This window comes from Engystomops pustulosus, chromosome 4 (genome assembly GCF_040894005.1).
Source record: "Engystomops pustulosus chromosome 4, aEngPut4.maternal, whole genome shotgun sequence".
NCBI classification, from domain to species: domain Eukaryota; kingdom Metazoa; phylum Chordata; class Amphibia; order Anura; family Leptodactylidae; genus Engystomops; species Engystomops pustulosus.
This window is the reverse complement of record NC_092414.1, coordinates 218,979,583-218,997,748: the sequence shown is the minus strand read 5'-3', so window position 1 is coordinate 218,997,748 and position 18,166 is coordinate 218,979,583. Positions and strand designations below refer to the sequence as shown.

General features: G+C 41.4%; 1 protein-coding gene and 1 pseudogene across 4 annotated transcripts in view; one reads left to right on the top strand and one right to left on the bottom strand.

Moving 5' to 3' along the window:
• The window catches only part of LOC140128360 (uncharacterized), a 179,872-nt gene extending 167,924 nt beyond the window's left edge, over positions 1 to 11,948 (top strand). For 3 of the 4 annotated variants that reach the window (XM_072150007.1, XM_072150009.1, XM_072150006.1), the window contains 8 exons: positions 25 to 83; positions 3,750 to 3,976; positions 5,749 to 6,017; positions 6,372 to 6,500; positions 7,907 to 8,036; positions 8,116 to 8,166; positions 9,076 to 9,204; positions 10,670 to 11,948. In XM_072150007.1, the coding sequence (XP_072006108.1) occupies positions 25 to 83; positions 3,750 to 3,976; positions 5,749 to 6,017; positions 6,372 to 6,500; positions 7,907 to 8,036; positions 8,116 to 8,166; positions 9,076 to 9,204; positions 10,670 to 10,968 (1,293 nt within the window). In that variant the 3' untranslated portion in view covers positions 10,969 to 11,948. The remainder of the gene's footprint in view (positions 1 to 24; positions 84 to 3,749; positions 3,977 to 5,748; positions 6,018 to 6,371; positions 6,501 to 7,906; positions 8,037 to 8,115; positions 8,167 to 9,075; positions 9,205 to 10,669) is intronic. The other variant, XM_072150008.1, reaches the window with a different exon arrangement.
• Positions 11,949 to 14,991: 3,043 nt separating this feature from the next.
• LOC140128624 (olfactory receptor 6B9-like) lies at positions 14,992 to 17,856 on the bottom strand (annotated as a pseudogene).
• Positions 17,857 to 18,166: the final 310 nt, after the last annotated feature.

Sequence of the window (18,166 nt, the reverse complement as noted above, 5' to 3'; positions counted from 1 at the left end):
GCACTTTATTGATGTTATTTGCAGCAAGTAAAGGATTTGGAGGCCTGTTTGGTGGATCCTATCGCTTGTGGTGGCCTGTACAAGTAAGTTTTACCTTGCAGTTGGTTTCCTCTACTATTTACAGTATTTCCCAGTTATAGAAGTGAGGACTATAAGTGAGGAACAATTATACACACACACAGGGGGGAATATGTATTTAATCCCAGGTTGATTTTGCAAGTTTCTCCACCTACAAATAATGGAGAGTTCTGTTATTTTTACTGTAGTTCATTTAAACTGTGAAAAAATCTTAAAATAGCCCAGAAAATCACATTGTGTGTGCAACATCCCCACCGGGGCCTAGCCTTTTCTTGGGGCCTGGAGGCAGCCGGGTCCCAGAATACCGGAGTGGCTGGCAATTGTGGCCTAAGGCTCGCTGGTGCTTGGTATGGGGACCGGAGGGCTGTCCTACAGCCTGGCAGGTCACCAGTAGGTGGTGTGTGCAAGAAATATGGAGGGAGAGACTGATGTACTGGCTCTCTCTGGGGCATCCCAGATAAGTTCCTGGGTAATGGATGGAGAGCCCGTGGTGGTAACAGCCGTATCCAGGGATCAGACAGAGGCAGCATTGTGCAAAGTGACTCACGGTTCTTTATTGAACAATAGTAGGCAATGGGCCTAAATGGTCTCCCAGCAGATTCGGATTACTGGAGTAGTCATGGAGAGGAATCCTCAGGAATAGCTCACCAGCCTGGTAGTAGATGCAGGATAGGAGAATTTGAATAGAGCTATGTCCAAACTGTGGAAGCTGCAGCTCTGGATTTGAGTATCCTGATTCTGGTCCTGGGATTTGGTTCTGTGTCAGTACTGAAGGTGTACTGAACACAGTCTCTCTCTCTTCATTCTAACTCTAAACACTGACTGACTGAACTGACCTGCCCCTCCCTGCCCAGTGGTTTTTTGCTCCTGATCAGGTGGTAGCACCTCTCCAATCACACTCCAGTTTACAATACAGCCAACAATTGGTAACATTACCTGATCAGGCAGGATCTACAGCTGCTGATTACCTAATGATCCAGTGCTAGAACTTACTAGAAGGTTCATGACTCCCTCTGACAGCTCCTAACCTTAAGAAGGCGCTGTATGCAACTGCCATCCTGCCTATGCATTGGCAGGGGTGTTGCATGTGCTTTTGAAATAATTCATTAGCATTTTAATGTATGAAATAAGTATTTGATCCTCTACCAATGAGCAAGAATTCTGGCTCTCTCAGTGCTGTTAGTTTTTGTTTAAGAAGCTCCTCCTAGTCTGGAATCATTACCTGTAACTCCTCCTACTCTGCATTCACTCATTACCTGGGGCAGTGTGAGCCTGCTGGCACCTGGGGCACCCGGTGGAAGAAACGGGCCTACACACAATGCCATCATGCATGAAAATCATGCAGGGCTTAAAGGGATGTCCAGGCTTGTTTGAAGTTCCCCACTGACCATCTGATGATCCAGAAGAAGCATGGGAGAAGGTCATGTAGTGTCAACTCCACTTGCTGGGTTTAACCCCTTAACGCTCTGCGCCGTAGCTCTATGGCGCAGAGGTATAAGGAGTGTATGAAGAGGGCTCACGGGCTGAGTCCTCTTCATACAAAGGTGGCGTTTAAAAGACGAACGTTATCGGGGGCGGCGATTGGTTGCCATGGTAGCCTCGGGTCTTCTTTTGACACGCGGCTACATGGCTTTTGCAGATTCGTTACAACTTTCGCCCCCCGAAGATTCGCCCCCAAAGACTAACGTTATCGGGGGCGGCGATTGGTTGCCATGGTAGCCTCGGGTCTTCTTTTGACACGCGGCTACATGGCTTTTGCGGATTCGTTACAACTTTCGCCCCCCGAAGATTCGCCCCCCGAAGACGAACGTCATTGGGGGGCGGCGATCGGTTACCATGGTAGCCTCGGGTCTTCTTTTGATACGCGGCTACATGGCTTTTGCAGATTCGTTACAATGAGCCAGTGGCTCATTGTAATGAATGAGCTGCAAAAATGCCATATATTGCTATACAGAATTATTGCAGTATATGGTAGGAGCGATCTGACCATCTAGGGTTAATGTACCCTAGATGGTCTAAGAAATAGTGAAAAAAAAAGAAAAAAAAAGTTTAAAAAATAAAAAAAATTAATAAAATATTAAAAATTCAAATCACCCCCCTTTCCCTAGAACGGATATAAAACATAATAAACAGTAAAAATCACAGACATATTAGGTATCGCCGCGTCCCAAAATGCCGGATCTATAAAATATAAAAACGGTTACGGCCGGCGGTGACCTCCGAGGCGGGAAATGGCGCCCAAATGTCCGAAATGCGACTTTTACACCTTTTTACATCACATAAAAAATGAAATAAAAAATGATCAAAATGTTGCACAGACCTCAAAATGGTAGCAGTGAAAACGACGCCTCATTTGGAAAAAAATGACACCTCACACATCTCCGTGCGCCAAAGTATGAAAAAGTTATTAGCGTCAGAAGATGGCAAAACATTTTTTTTCTTTTTTGTACACATTCGTTTAATTTTTGAAAATGTATTAAAACACAATAAAACCTATATAAATTTGATATCACCGCGATCGCACCGAACCAAAGAATAAAGCTGACGTGTTATTTTGAGTGCACAGTCAAAGTCATAAAAACTGAGCCCACAAGAACGTGACGCACGTGCGTTTTTTTTTCAATTTTTCCACATTTGGAATTTTTTTTCAGCTTCGCAGTACAGGGCATGTTAAAATAAATAACATTACGGGAAATTAAAATTTGTTACGCACAAAATAAGCCCTCACACAGGTCTGTACACGTAAAAATGAAAAAGTTATGGATTTTTGAAGTTGGAGAGCAAGAAATGAGCGGAAAAACCCTGCGTCCTTAAGGGGTTAAAAAAAGAAGAAGGATAAGAACTGTCCCAATAGTGAAGCATAGGGGTGTAAACATCATACTTTGGGGGTAGTATTCTGAAAATGGTAGAGGGTGACTGCACCATATTGAAGGGAGGATGGATGGGGCCAAGTATAACAATATTGTGAACAAAAAACTCTCAGTAAAGCTTGGAGATGGTGGTCTTCCAGTATGACAATGACCCAAAACACAGAGGCAGGGTAACTATGGAGCCACTCTGTAAGAAGCATTTCAAGGTTCTGGAGTGGCCAAGACAGTCTCCAGACCTTAACCCAATCAGAAATGTTTCAAAGGAGCTGAAACTCAATATTGCCCAGCAACAGCCTTAAAACCTGAAAGATCTCGATAAGGTCTGTGTGGAGAACTGCGCAAAAATCTCTGTTGCAGTTCATGAAAACTTGGTCAAGAAATACAGGTAAGTCTGACCTCTAATTATTTATTTAAAAAATCCTTCAATGGGATTTTCAGAATTTTTTTTAGATTCTGTCTCTGACAGTTGAAGTGACCTACAATAAAAATTACAGACCTCTAAATTCTTTATAGGTGGGTAATCTTCAGGAGAAAATACTTATTTTTACCACTGAATAAAATATTTTCATGATCGTTTCATGTAACACAAGAATATATACATACAGTACGTTCACCTTAATGATTGAACATCTTCATATGATGCCCTCATCCACAAAGCTCTGTACAATGCCGCACCTTCCTAGCTCCTCCCTCAGCTCAGTCTATCATTCAATCAGTGTAGGATCCTCAGTGGATCTCTGGTATGTGACATGGACATGATAAATTATAATTTACTATCTAATATTCTCTTGGTCTATACAGATTGGAGCTGAAATCTCCGGGGCTTTACTTCTGCCCGAAAACAGGAATCAAATTCCAGGTGGAAGCTCCAGTTACTATTGAATATAAACTGGATTCATGGAGCGATCACCTGAAAGATTTGTCGTACACTTCTTACGAGATTCTGAGTCCACTCTTTAACATACAGACACACGGGGAACCTAATGCTGTGTCAGCCGTGTACCTACCTCATTACCTGTGCTTAAAGGGTGAGTCCATTGTAATAAAATTGTGCTTCCCATACCGTTTTAATATGGGTAGCTTTTAAAATACTAATCATATGTAGTGATAGCTCAGGGACATATATGGCCAGCACTGGAGTTGGCTGTAAATTCATGACATATCTCAAAGATGGTGGAGGGTAACACAAACCCCCTACCACATCCAGATGACAAGAGTTAACACTAACCAAATAAGGGCTTCTTTGGATAACCAGGCCGTAAGGAATTATTCTAGGCATTGCGAGGGCCAATTATAGCACTTTTGCTGCCTGAGGCAAAAAATTTAATGTGCCACCCCCCAGCGGTCTATACCCGGATTGTAGGGATTAGGGGTAGTGGAACCACTGAGCCACCGCAAGCATTGACGTAAGCAGCAGAGTGAAGTCAGGAACAGAATCAAGGTCACAACAGGAAATCACTATAAATGCGCAGGGAGAAAGGAGACAAGCTTTCTCTAAGGCACATGGCTCAAAGATCCGGCAGGGGACACAGGAAGGGTCTGGAAATTTATCAGGGCAGGGGGCCGGCCAGCGCCAATCATTGGCACACTTGCCCTTCAAATCTTACAGAGCACCAAGGAGTTGGAGACGTATGCACCAGAGTGCGGGAACCGCCGCTGGATGGAGGAAAGGTAAGTGAGGCTGTAGATGGTCTTCAGGGGCACAAGGAGACACATGGGTGCACTGGCGACCCGAGATATGGGTCTTAGTAGCACCCATGACACTGATCCTCTGCTATATTTGGCCCACTGAATTCACAGACAAAAAAAGCATCTAGAAACTGATCAGAACATGATGAGAGTACTCCCACACAGCCCCACTGGGTTACTGACACTGTGCTGACACTGTGCCTAGACCCGGACTCCCTGCATCATAGACGCACATAATGATAGGAGGTCTCTACAAGCAAATAATAAAAAAATATTGCTGACAGACACAGGATAAGGGGAGGTGGGCAGGATGAATCATAACTCTGTTGCTGCAGCTCCTCCTATTCAGCAGAGTTCAGACATGTAAACAAAGAATCTGCAGACAGCACACTCGTAAGTATCAGCACTACTGAATAACTTGATGAAAATTCAGGTATTGTCCACAAGGTTGTGAAGGCACATGGGCAACTTAAGTAAATGAGTGGCCAACCCCTTTAAGCATTGATGATTTTCTGTCCTGTACTAACACTTCAAGTTATTATCAGATCTCAAATATCAATTGGGTGAGTATATGGGTATGAAGGGAAATGCAGAGATTCTCTTGGACTAGATAAGGGCTCTAGCCTTATTATACTTGAGCATAATGATATTGACCTATCAATGATCAGCTGGAGAGTCCAGATCCAAATGTCCAGCTCCATTCTGTGTGCAATGGATTGTAACTCGGAACTGCAGTTCCCAATGCCACCCCTTATACAGACAACAGAACTGGACTGCTGGTTCTTGGCGAGAAACTAATAGCAAATTTGCAACGGTTGACCACCCCCGTTCTGATATTTATGACCTATCGTACATCCATTACAGAAATATAGTCCATGGTTTTCTAGCCAAGTTTGGATGAATAGTCCATATAGCCCCTAGATATGACCTACAGTCCTTGTATTCTAGAAATGTACTAGTTTGTTACTTTTAGGCAGTTTTTAGTGGTTGCATCTGGTTTTCTTCTGTTTTCTGTAATGGTCACATCATCTCCTGATACAAAACTTGTGAGACTCCTAATAGAATTAATAATCAAGATCTTATTGATACATCCTACATTTCTATCCAATAGGATTTAGTGGAGACATCTCGCTTATTAAATGTGCGCACTTCAAGGATGGAAACCTGACGCTGGAGACACCGACACAGATTGAACCATTTTATGTTCTGCTGAAGAATCCCACATTCTCCTGTCTGGGGCTCCTCACTGCACTTGGAAAGAAGAAGACACCAAAACATGGAATTGTCCTTCTTTACTTCAAGATACTGTGTAGAGGTGATCCGAATGAGGAATACAAAATCCATCTGTATACTGTGCCGTATACCGTAAATGTAGAAGAGGTAAATCATGACTCAACAAACGTGATATAACTCCGACAGAAGCGTCTACCTCCGGTTGGACGGGTAAAATTTGGGTTCGGACAAGTTTTGTTGAAAGTTCGTTGAAAGTTTTGTTGACTCTTTAACTGCGAGTGCTGCCATTTTGGGGGGAGTCATCGCTCTTGAGTTGCATTTTTTCTAATACTCTTCAGAGCTGCAGTTCCCGGTAATGAGTCAGTTTATGTTTCCTGGATAGGGACCTGCCCAAGTCCTGCTCACACAGCTAATGGCTACTTTAGGATTTTTAATTTCTCTTTCAGTATTATATTTTCTGCTTGAGATGTTTTATTGCTTTGCTTTATTTTACTTTTTTAGAGCCTTGACCAAGAAAACAAAAAATTTGGATTTCAGCGAGTAAAAAAATATGAGCACACCAATGACGCTATATACACAAAATCTAAATATCTTATCACTGGTCATCCGGGAGTATTAGCTCATCCAAAGGTAAATTCTCTCAAGTGAAAATACATATTTACCTGCATGTATCTGTTAAACATTATTATCTATATAAACCTCTTAACGCTCTCCACCATACATGTACAGCGCAGAGCTCCAAACATTGTCTGAAGAGGGCTCATTGGTTCAACTCTCGTCATACAGAGGCAGAGTTTGCTGCCGGCGGCATTTAAAAAATGGCATCTTTTGTGACATCATCAGGGAGTGGAAATTGGTTGCCATGACAGCCCCTGGTCTTTGTAAGACCCGAGGCTGGATGGCTTCTGCAGATTTGTTACAATTAGTCCTGGTACATAGTAATGAATCCTATGTAGAAAAGCCATGTACTGCAAGACAGTAATATTGCACTGTATGGTAGGAACGATCAGACCATCTAGGGCTAAAGTATCCTAGAGGGTGTAAAAAATTGTAAACATTTTTTTTAAAAGTAATAAAAAGAAAATTCTAATAACCTCCCTAGAACTAAATAAATAGTAAAAATCACAAACATGTTAGATATCATCGCATCCCAAAATGCCCGATCTATCAAAATATTAAAACGATTATTCCTGGTGGTGAACAGCTTATCAGAACATAGCACCCACATGCCTGAAATGTCACTTTTACCCCATTTTATATCGCATAAAAGATGTAATAAAAAGTGATCAAATGGTTACACAGTCCTCAAAATGGTAGCAATGAAAACATTACATCCCGCAAAAATATTACACCTTACACAGTTCGGTACACGGATCGCACTTTTGTTGGCTTTTAGAAATTTTCGGGATTTGTGCGGCTGGGACAGGTATTTAGAAGGGGATTGTTTTTGCACGCGATTTTGGCGCCGACTTTTATGCAACAGAAATCGGGGTTGGGCCGTCGGATGATCCGACGGATTCGGACTGAGCGCGGGATTTAACTTTAAAATTTACCAGGAGTAAAGTAAAAATAGAGGAGGAGAAGCTTCTCTCAGTGATTTGTTCTCACCCATTATGATTCACACCTTCGTTCGGCTTCAAAAAACGCATTTGAAAAACTGAGGGTGAGAATGCAGCCTAAGACTGGTGCCACACGTGGAGTTTTGAACCTGATTTTTAGGCCGTTTTTAAGCATTCCGTTAAAAAACGCATGCGTTTTTGAAAATGTATCCGTTTTTGACCATTTGTCACAATTATCTTAATTAAGATAATTGGAAAACGGACAAAAAACGCATGCGGTTTTTAACGGACTCCTTAAAAACGGCCTAAAAATGAGTTCAAAATGCTAACGTGCCACTACCCTAAAAGATTTACTATGCAGTCCTCGAAATACCCAGATATTATACTGAGAAAAAACGGATGTGTGAATAAGCCGTTAAGATGAGCCGTGATTGGTCACAGATGTCTCACTAATCCTCTAATCTCACGTTGTTTCAGACTCTGAAGTTTGATATTGAACCCTATCAGTTCACGGAGATCAGACTGAAGGAGAAAACGGCAGATATCTTTTTGTATGTAGCTGAAGAGAAGACGCAGGACACAGTCTGGGACACTCGTCTGACACAAAGTACTGAGCATTTATTTACTTTTCTTATCATTTCTGCGATTTTTTCCTTTTTTTATTGCTATCTTTTTTCTGTTTCCAGATGATTTGATGGATGTTGCACAATTATTATCATCGCTTACAATCCATAGAGGTAAATCTGTTTTTACAATTGTTACATTTAGCTATTTACTATATAACTATTTACTAACTATATATGACATATATACTCAAAAGAAAAAAAAAACAGTGTGCTCACCTTCTGATTGCCAACCCCCCCCCCCCCCCAGGTCCTCTTCTATACAGCGATGCTCTGGCATCGGGTCTGTGTCCTCGCGGCCGCTCGTTGACACCATCGGCACACACTATGATGTCAGCAAGTGGCTGACATCATGGTGTTTGCGATGGACAGCCCGGGGACACGAAGCTGATGCCGGAGCATTGATGTATATAAGAGCATTTTCTTACACCATTATATTGGGAGCTGGGGGCTGCAGGCTATATACTACAGGGGGGTGGAAGACTATATACTAAAGGGGCTGGCAGGCTATATACTACAGGGGCTGGCAGGCTATATACTACAGGGCGCTGGCAGGCTATATACTACAGGGGCTGGCAGGCTATATACTACTGGGGGCTGGGGGCTATATACTGCTGGGGGCTGGCAGGCTATATACTACAGGGGGTGGCAGGCTATACACTACTGGGGGCTGGCAGACTATATACTACTGGGGGCTGGCAGACTATATACTACAGGGGATGGCAGGCTATATACTGCAGGGGCTGGCAGGCTATATACTACTGGGGGCTGTCAGGCTATATACTACTGGGGGCTGGCAGGCTATTTACTACAGGGGGCTGGAAGGCTATTAAATCATTAAATCATTAAATCCAATTGCTCCCCCCCCCCATTATATAACATCCAGTCCCCACCATTCATTCCACCTTTGCAGACATCTGTGATACTATGGATTACTCTAAAGGTCTCCCCGACTCCCAACAAAGTCCTATAATAGGAGCCACAACCTGAACAAGTCACTGCATCCGATTTCTCTCCTCCTAGATCTCCCATCACCATCTGTGAGCAGTGATATGGGAAGGTGGAATGAACCACAACAACTTATTCACAAAGTGGAGACCAAACAAAGCTACAGAGCAGCAACGCCAAGAACTGAGGAGCAACCGAGAGAAGGTACTGAGATCCGAGGAGCAGAAAGCCTAAAAATCACCAATGCTCTGCTGACTCCATAACTACAGAGCTTCAAACCTTCGCTGCCATAACATCAGCACAATAACTGAAGCCTGAAGGGATTAGGGTCTGAGGCTGAGCAGCTGCGTGCCAGACCTACCACACACTGCCATACACCACAGGGGACACCACTTTCCTCAAGAGAAGTGGAAATTTACCTTGTAGATTACAAATGACATCTTTTATCTAGCAGTCTCATGGAGAAGTCTGAGTCAAGGGCTTAATTAAACATTCATCGGCTGTTATGTAAAGTTCTGCTTGGATTCAATCCAAGACCTGATTCTCCAGCTCTATTATATCCATTACAATAGAAAGAAAAAAAAATCAGATAAAGGACATTAAAATCACAGTCTAGAAGGTTAATCGGTTACTACAGTACTGACAACTTCCACAATATAGCCCTGCAGCACTGTCACTTACAGTATGGTATTTACATCCCACACTGCGCTCCTAAGCTATAGATATTACTCACAGCTGACCACACTCTGTCCCCTTCAAATGAATTATATTATAATTCTGAGTTCAAGTCACTGCTAAATTAATTGTATTTTATTCAGTGTCCTTATAAAATGAATGTGCCAATAATTAATATTTAAATACTGTATATATATAAAAAATATATATATAATATATATTATGCCCTCTCTTCGTGAGTTATTTCATTTGATACAAGAGTTAGAAGCCCCGTAATGAATCATAATCTATATCTTGCCCTCCAATTGGGAAACTGGGTTTCCTTAGGCCCACCAGAGAAAATCAATCTGGTGGCCCACTCTTCATTATCCCCCAGGAAATATACTGTAGCAGCCTTCAAATTGTGTTTTTTTCTGATGGACCTCTGGCGTTCAGTATTGCGTTGAGCCAGGTCCCCTTGGAGGATCCTCTGGTACTCTGGTGGGCCAGTCCGACACTGCTGCCGATGCCCCGACACCCGTTTCATGGTTGTTAGCTTCCTCAGAGCAGAACACGGCTTGTGTGTGTCTGGGCTACAATTAATCAAAATGTATTAGAATTAATTTAAAATAAAATCCTAGTACAGGCGGTCCCCTACTTAAGGACACCCGACTTACAGACAACCCATAGTTACAGACGGACCCCTCTGCCCCATGTGACCTCTGGTGAAGCTCTCTGGATGCTTTACTATAGTCCCAGACTGCAATGATCAGCTGTAAGATGTCTGTAATGAAGCTTTATTGATAATCCTTGGTCCAATTACACCAAAAATTTTGAAACTCCAATTGTCACTGGGGCAAAAGAAAAAAAATTGTCTAGAACTTCCATTATAAAATATACAGTTTCGACTTACATACAAATTCAACTTAAGAACAAACCTCCAGACCCTATCTTGTATGTAACCCGGGGACTGCCTGTATTTAGTATAAGTGAACTTATAATATACATTTTCTAGTTGCAGGTGCCTGTGCCTTGTACCCGGAGCACTTTCTGGACAAACACAGAGATGCTCTAATACAGAGGGTGTCAGACATGGGCCAGATACTGGATCATCTCCTGAAGCACAAACTGCTGACCCAGGAGCAGTATGACAACATCCGCAGTATAAGACCCCGCCAAGAGGCGATGAGGCAGCTGTATGGGTACATGACCATCTGGGGACACTGTGACAAGGAGAAGTTTTATCAGGCTCTAAAGATGTACAATGAGCCTCTCGTCCGAGATCTGGAGGATAAGGACACCATCAAAATGTAAAAAAAATAACAAAGAAACTAAAATTGCTTTCCGGGGGCTCATGTGGCAGTGGCAAAGTTTGGGTAACTACTCAAAGGGATTTTCTCACTTATGATTCTTATTTCTTGTTGAAAATCTTAAAGAAATTGAAAATTTTTTAAACGGGTTGGATTTTGTATAAAGAATAAACCTCTTATACTCACCTCCTCTGGGGCTCCTGCGCAGCCCGTCACTGCTGGTCTCCGTGTACAGAGGCTGTCGTTACCGTCCTAACCACAGCCGCGTAACTGAGCTTCATATACAAGCACCTCATGTGAATGCGGCATTGGGGAACAATCATGGCCACTATTTTTAAGTTGCTATGGGATCTCCAAATGCTGAACCCACAGACCCCTAAGAAAAACAGATTTCAGCAGCTTTTCATTCATGAAGCCATGAAAGGTTTGAATAACTTTCCATCATATGATAATTATTGAACATTATATATGCTGGTACCTAAAAATTTGAATACATATTTGTATGTTTTTATATAATTCCTTCTCTGCATGGTAAAGCCCCCCTTTTATGCCCCCGCTTAATGATCAAATCTATAATGAATTATATAGAGTTTCCCCCTAACCTAATTATACAAGTGTTAGAAGCCCCCAAAACAAATTACAATCTATAAAGTGGCCCCCAATTATTTGTTATCTAATGCCTCTAGTGAGTTATTATATAAATTGTGCTCCCAATGTAAAGTTATTTCCGAATTAAAGTACACCATATAATGATGGATATACCCCCCCCCCCAATCTGGCAAAACGAGGGTCTCTTCCACATGACTATGAGCCACCATGGAATTATCATCACATAGAGAGGCAGAATATTTGATATTTGATCTCATGTCTTTTTAATTATGATATCTTTTTTGCAGGATTTTAAGGATTTCTTTGTAAAGGAACCATTTTCATAGACAGTATTGTCCTGTCATTAAATGGTCATCATTAACATATATTTTATTAAAAAAATATGTACAATATTTCTAATGTAAAAGTTATGGCTGTCATTGAAATACATTCATATTTACAACTTTCAATATGTATTTTCCTTCCTTCCTTTTTCTGTTAATGTTTGAAATGTTTGGATGTCTTTGGGGTTAAGCAAAGTTCTTATTATTTCTAGATGTTAACTAAAAAATTCATCGGGAGCCTTTTCCACTGAGTGGACAGAGTTGAAGGTTGTAGGAGATGCCGGTCTGTATAGTGCCAGTAATAGTAATACATTGAACCAGCTGGCAACCATGTGGTAGTGGAGGAAAGCAGAAGGATAGGATTGGTAGCAGTCCCTATAAAAAGTGGCCAGTTCTACCAAGGCTTGGGAGATGATCACGATGGCATGGAACTCTACCTAATCTTGTGACCCCTGGTCCTTCAAATTTTGCCGGTAATGATGATGAACCAGATTTATAATAATTACTATTGATGTGGTGCAAGCAGATTTTACTTTCAGAATAACATATGGTCTACTTTGGTCTACAAGCAATGTCCATAATATGAAAATCTGCCCCCTCTCTGCCATTAAATAGTGGTGAAAATCTCAAAAGCCCGAAATCTTAATGTATGTTGATGAGATACCATTCCAGGGGCAGTCCATGGATAGAAGTGGTGCTGTCGATTCCTGATACTTAGTCGGCTAGTAATCCTTATCGAAAAAAAATTATGTAATATTCCGGGAGGCTGCTCTTCTGAAGATAGTGGCTGCAGTTAGAATGACCAGGGATGCTATAACTTCAGACCTTTATGTGACAGTTTTGGAGAAAGAGCCGGGTATTTCCCTAACTGACCGAGAGAAGACAATATTCTACTTTGAAGGATTCAGATGGAATACCATTTTCTCTAATTCTCACATTTGGAAGGTTGTATAAGGTAATTATGGCTGATATAAACTGATGGGGCAATCCAAAGTGGGCCAGAGTTTCTGTCATGAATGACCAGTCCACTCAGTCGAACATATTTTTGGCATCCATACCAAGCAAGAACACAGGGATCTTTTTAGTATGGACATAATGGATCACATGTACCACCTTGGTGAAATTTGTGGTTGCCCTCCCTGCCTTCAACAAAATCAGTTTGTTCTTGATTGGTTAAATGGAAGGTCTGGGCTTATTCTTCTGGCTAGGAGTTTAGCCCATGTTTTAGTACTGACATTCAGTAATGAGGTTAGCAGATAGCTTCCACTTTGTTCTAGATTTTTGTCCAATTTATGGAGTATGGTGACATTGCCTGCCAGGGCTTGGGTGGTAAAGAACCTCCAGTAAGGACAGAATTACACCAGTCAACCATATGTGGTAGAATTACTGTACTGAATTTTTTGTAATAGCCGGGAAGCCATTGGGACCACATGCTTTTGTCCACTGGTAAGAAGGTTGTAATATCAAGTTGTTTTTTGAGGACAACAAGGAGGATATGAAAGTTGTTTCTCCTTTTTCATTAGGAGAACAATTAGTTTATCACCCTTTTCCCTATGTGCATAGTATTTACACTTGGCATACTGATATTGTTTAGCTACTTCCCCGATTAGGACTTTAGGTTGCTCACTATGCGCTATAGTCTTCTATTTGCTATAAGTTCTAGGGCAAAAAATTGCGACCCATAGATTGGTGGTTCTTAGTTTTTAAGCTTGGCTCCTCTGGCTTTCACCTCCCCTTCTATTAACCCTTTAAGTGTCTCCCAGACCAGTGTGTGGGGGATGTCATCTATTGCATTTTTTGTGAAAAAAAAAATTCTATTCTATTAGAAAAGAAGGTTAAAATTTCTGTGGAGTGTAATCATGTCGCCAAGTAAGAATTTTCTTTAGAACTTCCGAAAACAATGAGTAGGACCGATACCGGCGCGTCATCAGATATTATGATTGATCCTATCTCCGACTTTTTCAAAAGAGTCTATATAATGTATATATGAAGCAGAAGAAAAAATATAATCCAGTCTCTGGTAGGAGTTGTGGAAATAGGGATAACATGAATAGTCCTTCAATGTGGGATTAAGGGATCTCCAAACATCTGTAACGTCTCACTCCCTAAGGCATTTATCCAGTAGGCTGAGGGCTTTTTGTGAACGGGTAGATGCTCCTCTCGAGTTATCACAGAGAGGGTTAACGACAACATTTATGTTCCCTCCTATTATTCATATACCTTCAGAAATCTTATGGATTTTGCTCAATGGGGCTCATTTACTAAGGGTCGCACACACGCTTTTGTGGGACTGTTCAGCTTTTTCAGGCCTAAACAGCTTGCACAGGTATTTAATAAGTGTGTGTGCTGGGATTGTGGCGCATAAAACCCTTTTTGTGGCGCAGTTGCGCTGCGTCCATGCGACTCTCATTAGGGGGCGTGTCGTCGGACGATTTGACTGATTTGGAGTGCAGGATTTAACTTTCAAATTGTGTCACAAGCCCTAGTGATAAGATGCACTACTAAAAAGATGGTGAACTTTGTTGGACCTGAGCGGGGAAGCGACACATGTATAATTTCATCTAACGCATGATGCCTTATAGTCGGACACTTTTGGTAAACTCCATTTACAGGGTATGTAAATGTGCCCCAATATGTCTCTAGTAGTGTATATTTGTACCGTGTTAGCCATGGAGAGCAGAAGAAGAGTGAAGAAATCAGGCAATACCTTTTTGAGGCTAACTGAGTATATTTGATGGTGAGCTTTCGAGAATACTAGTTCTCTTCGTCAGACATGATGTTATGCATGAAACAGAACATTCACAGCATTTTATACACACTAAACAGTGATCATCAAAGGATATTAAAAAAAACCTCTAAAACAACAGATTGATAAAAACAGGGACATCTTATTTACAACAGGATGGCAATAAAAACATTAAAAACCTATGAGGCGAGACACATGAGCCCTGGCTCTTATCTGCTTGTGGCCTCCAGGTCAGAGGTCGGAGGTCATGAAGCTGCATGAATGTTAAGACCACTTTGCAAGGTGTTGAATCTCCTCATTAATTTATACTCCCATTCTTTCCTTTCCCCCTGTGTCTTACAATGTCCCATTAAAATAATAATCTGCAAGTCTTCCATAGTGTGGTCCTCTCTGGAGAAATGTGCTGCCACTAGCAGATCTTTCCTTTCATTTTTAATATCAGCTCTGTGTGAGTTCATATGTTGTTCATACGAGTTCAGCTCGAGGATTAAAGACAGTAAAGGGGGGTTAGAATAGATGGTTAGTGGCTCAGCATGGCTCACGCTTGTTGACAATCTATGTTTATTCCTCGGGGATTTTGCCTTGGTAACCACCGACCATTTCTCTATAATCGGGAGTGCTCGAAAATCCAGCTGTTGTTCCTGGACTGGCATCCAGGATGTTATTTTTATTGACGGAATGTCAAGTATTTCCCCGGCTCTTTGGAGATCATCAGGGGTCATTATCATGCATCTTCTACCTTGGGTTGAGAAGCGTAAGATCTTTTTCTAGAACATGAATCATCTCAAACACTTTTAAAGTCTCCTTTGGTAGATCACAGACTGAAATAACTGGGACGGTCTAAACAAATTGCGCCATGACAGGGGTGAATAGTGCCTATTTTCTGGTCTTCTACCAGGCTGCAATCGACAACTGGGTGGTAGTAAGTGTAATAAGGATGAAAGACAGAAAAAGACTAAAGACAAACTATTTAGAAATCAGGTTAGAATAAAACAGGTTAAGTCTAAAGGGCAGCGAAGTACAAAATCAAAAGGTAAAGTTATAGTCCGCAGTGCAGGAAAAAAACAGAAGTAACAGCAGAATGTATCCCTGCAAACCTGTGTAGACAATCACAGGAAAGAAGTTTAATTGTATGATCCTGATGCCGCTCCTGCAGCAGTCATTGATAGAATTTGTCAATAGAACCTCTTTAAAGTATAACAGTCATTCTGAGCAAAAAAAAAAAAAACCCTGGGAATAATTCCTCAAAGTATTTTGCAGTTCGGCCCTCATTTAGTACCTCTTTTGGCCCATAGCAACCAGGGTTTCCAGCTCTCAAAAGAACTACAATCAGCAAGAAAGAGGGGCGGGACCTGCCTCCTGTGACCTCATCACAAGCACCGGCTGCTGACCAATGACACCATAGCTATCTATCTAATATCTCATATGATATGATAACATATCTCATATCTATCTATCTAAGTTAAACTTCAGCACAGCATATAATGGGACAGCATGAAGACTTGGAGAGTCTCTCCTGCTATTTCCTGCTGTGGAGTGTGAGGTGATGGGGGAGGGGGGATTGTGATGGATCTGCATCTTGTGTCTGTGTGGATTATTTGCTTATATACAGGTGTAGGGAAAGCTGAGGGAGAGATAAGGGTAGTTGTTTGGTTACAACATTAGTTAGAGCTTCTGAGTGCTAGAACACTGAGCCATGAGGTAAACAGCTGAGTGCAGAGAGTCGGCTCTTCAGTGAAGACGGAATGTCCCTAGCAACAGCCATCTAAGGAGTAACTGATATCAGGGAGAAGGATGCAGAATACAAGCGGAAGGAGAAAGATTCAGTTAACTAATCGAATTTCAAAAAGGGATCAAAATTACCTGCCCTACAACATATTAAAAGTTTTTTTTTAAATGATGGTTACACTTTAAATGTTAGAATTATTATAGGGATTTTTTTTATTATCATATCACTTATGCATGGCCATAACCACAAATTCAGCAATATACACCTGGTCTCATAATGAAAATTCCTTTATTTATATAACACCAACATATTCCACTGCGCTGCACATAGCTTGCAAATCAGTCCCTGTCCCATGGGGCTCACAATCTATTCAACCTACCAATATGTTTTCAAGTGTGGGAGGAAACCCACGCAAACACGGAGAGAACATGCAAACTCTTTACATATGTTGACCTGGGTGGGACTTGAACCCAGGACCCCAGTGCTGCAAGGCTGTATTGCTAACCACTAAGCCACCGTGCTGCCCATACTCATGGTACCTTATCAAACATAATATAAGATACCAATTGCTGTTTGTACGGCTTTCTTAATGTCATTGTTTCTCAGACTGTATATAATGGGGTTGACCAGTGGAGTAAACACAGTATAAAGGAGCGATAGGAATTTATTTGCACCGAGATTCTCTCCTTTTGTTGGTACTACATAAACGCTGAACAGAGACCAATAGAATATGGAGACCACAATGAGGTGGGAGCTACAAGTGGAGAAGGCTCTTTGTCTACCACTACTGGATGGGATCCTTAATACTGTTAACACAATATAAGTGTAAGACATCACAATGATTGTGATTGGAATGATAACAATGGGAATACTTAGCAAATAATCATTTATCTGAATGATGAGGGTATCACAGCAGGAAAGTTCCAGTAAGGGAGGAAGGTCACAGAAGAAATGGTCAATGATATTTGGTCCACAAAAAGTTAGTGTTGGTGTTGTCAAGACATCACTCAATGGAAAGGAAAATCCAAAAATCCATGATATGATGACCAGTCTCACACAATATCCATATGTCATGATGGTGGAGTAGCGGAGGGGATCACAGATGGCTACATATCTGTCGTAGGACATCACCGTGAGGATAAAACACTCAAATATTTCTGACATGCTAAAAAAATATAACTGAGTCATACACCCAACGAAAGTAATGGTTCCTCCATTATTCAGTAGGAGATTGAGCATGTAAGGAACAATATCTGAGGTCAGTAAGATGTCACTGATAGACAGTTGTGAGATGAAGAAGTACATGGGAGTGTGGAGGTTCCTGCTGGTGGACACCAGAGCGATGACCAGGAGGTTCCCACAAATTGTCCCACAATAGACTACCAGGAAAAAAAAGAACAGGGAAATTCTTAAATGTTGGCCTCCTTGGAATCCTAATAGAAAAAACTCAGTGATGACAGTCAGATTGTTCTCCTGAAGGAACATAGCTATGTAGTAGTAGATGTAATGAGATGTAACTTCAGATTTACATTGTAAGTTTATTTTTTGTCCTATGGATCATTTCCTTACTATGAGCTGTTTTTTTTTTTATTTAAATGTATAATGACCCATAATATTTATAATAATTTGATGCTTGTGTTAGAGATTTTATCCAGGGCTCCAACCACCCTTCCTCAGTTATAAGGTGATCTCCAAATTAGTTGTTGTAAGGGAAAACAAAATGGCTCCCAGTACTGGAGATGACGAAGTATAATAGAAAATACTCAGCTCAGGGGTCGTAACTGCCCTCAATCAC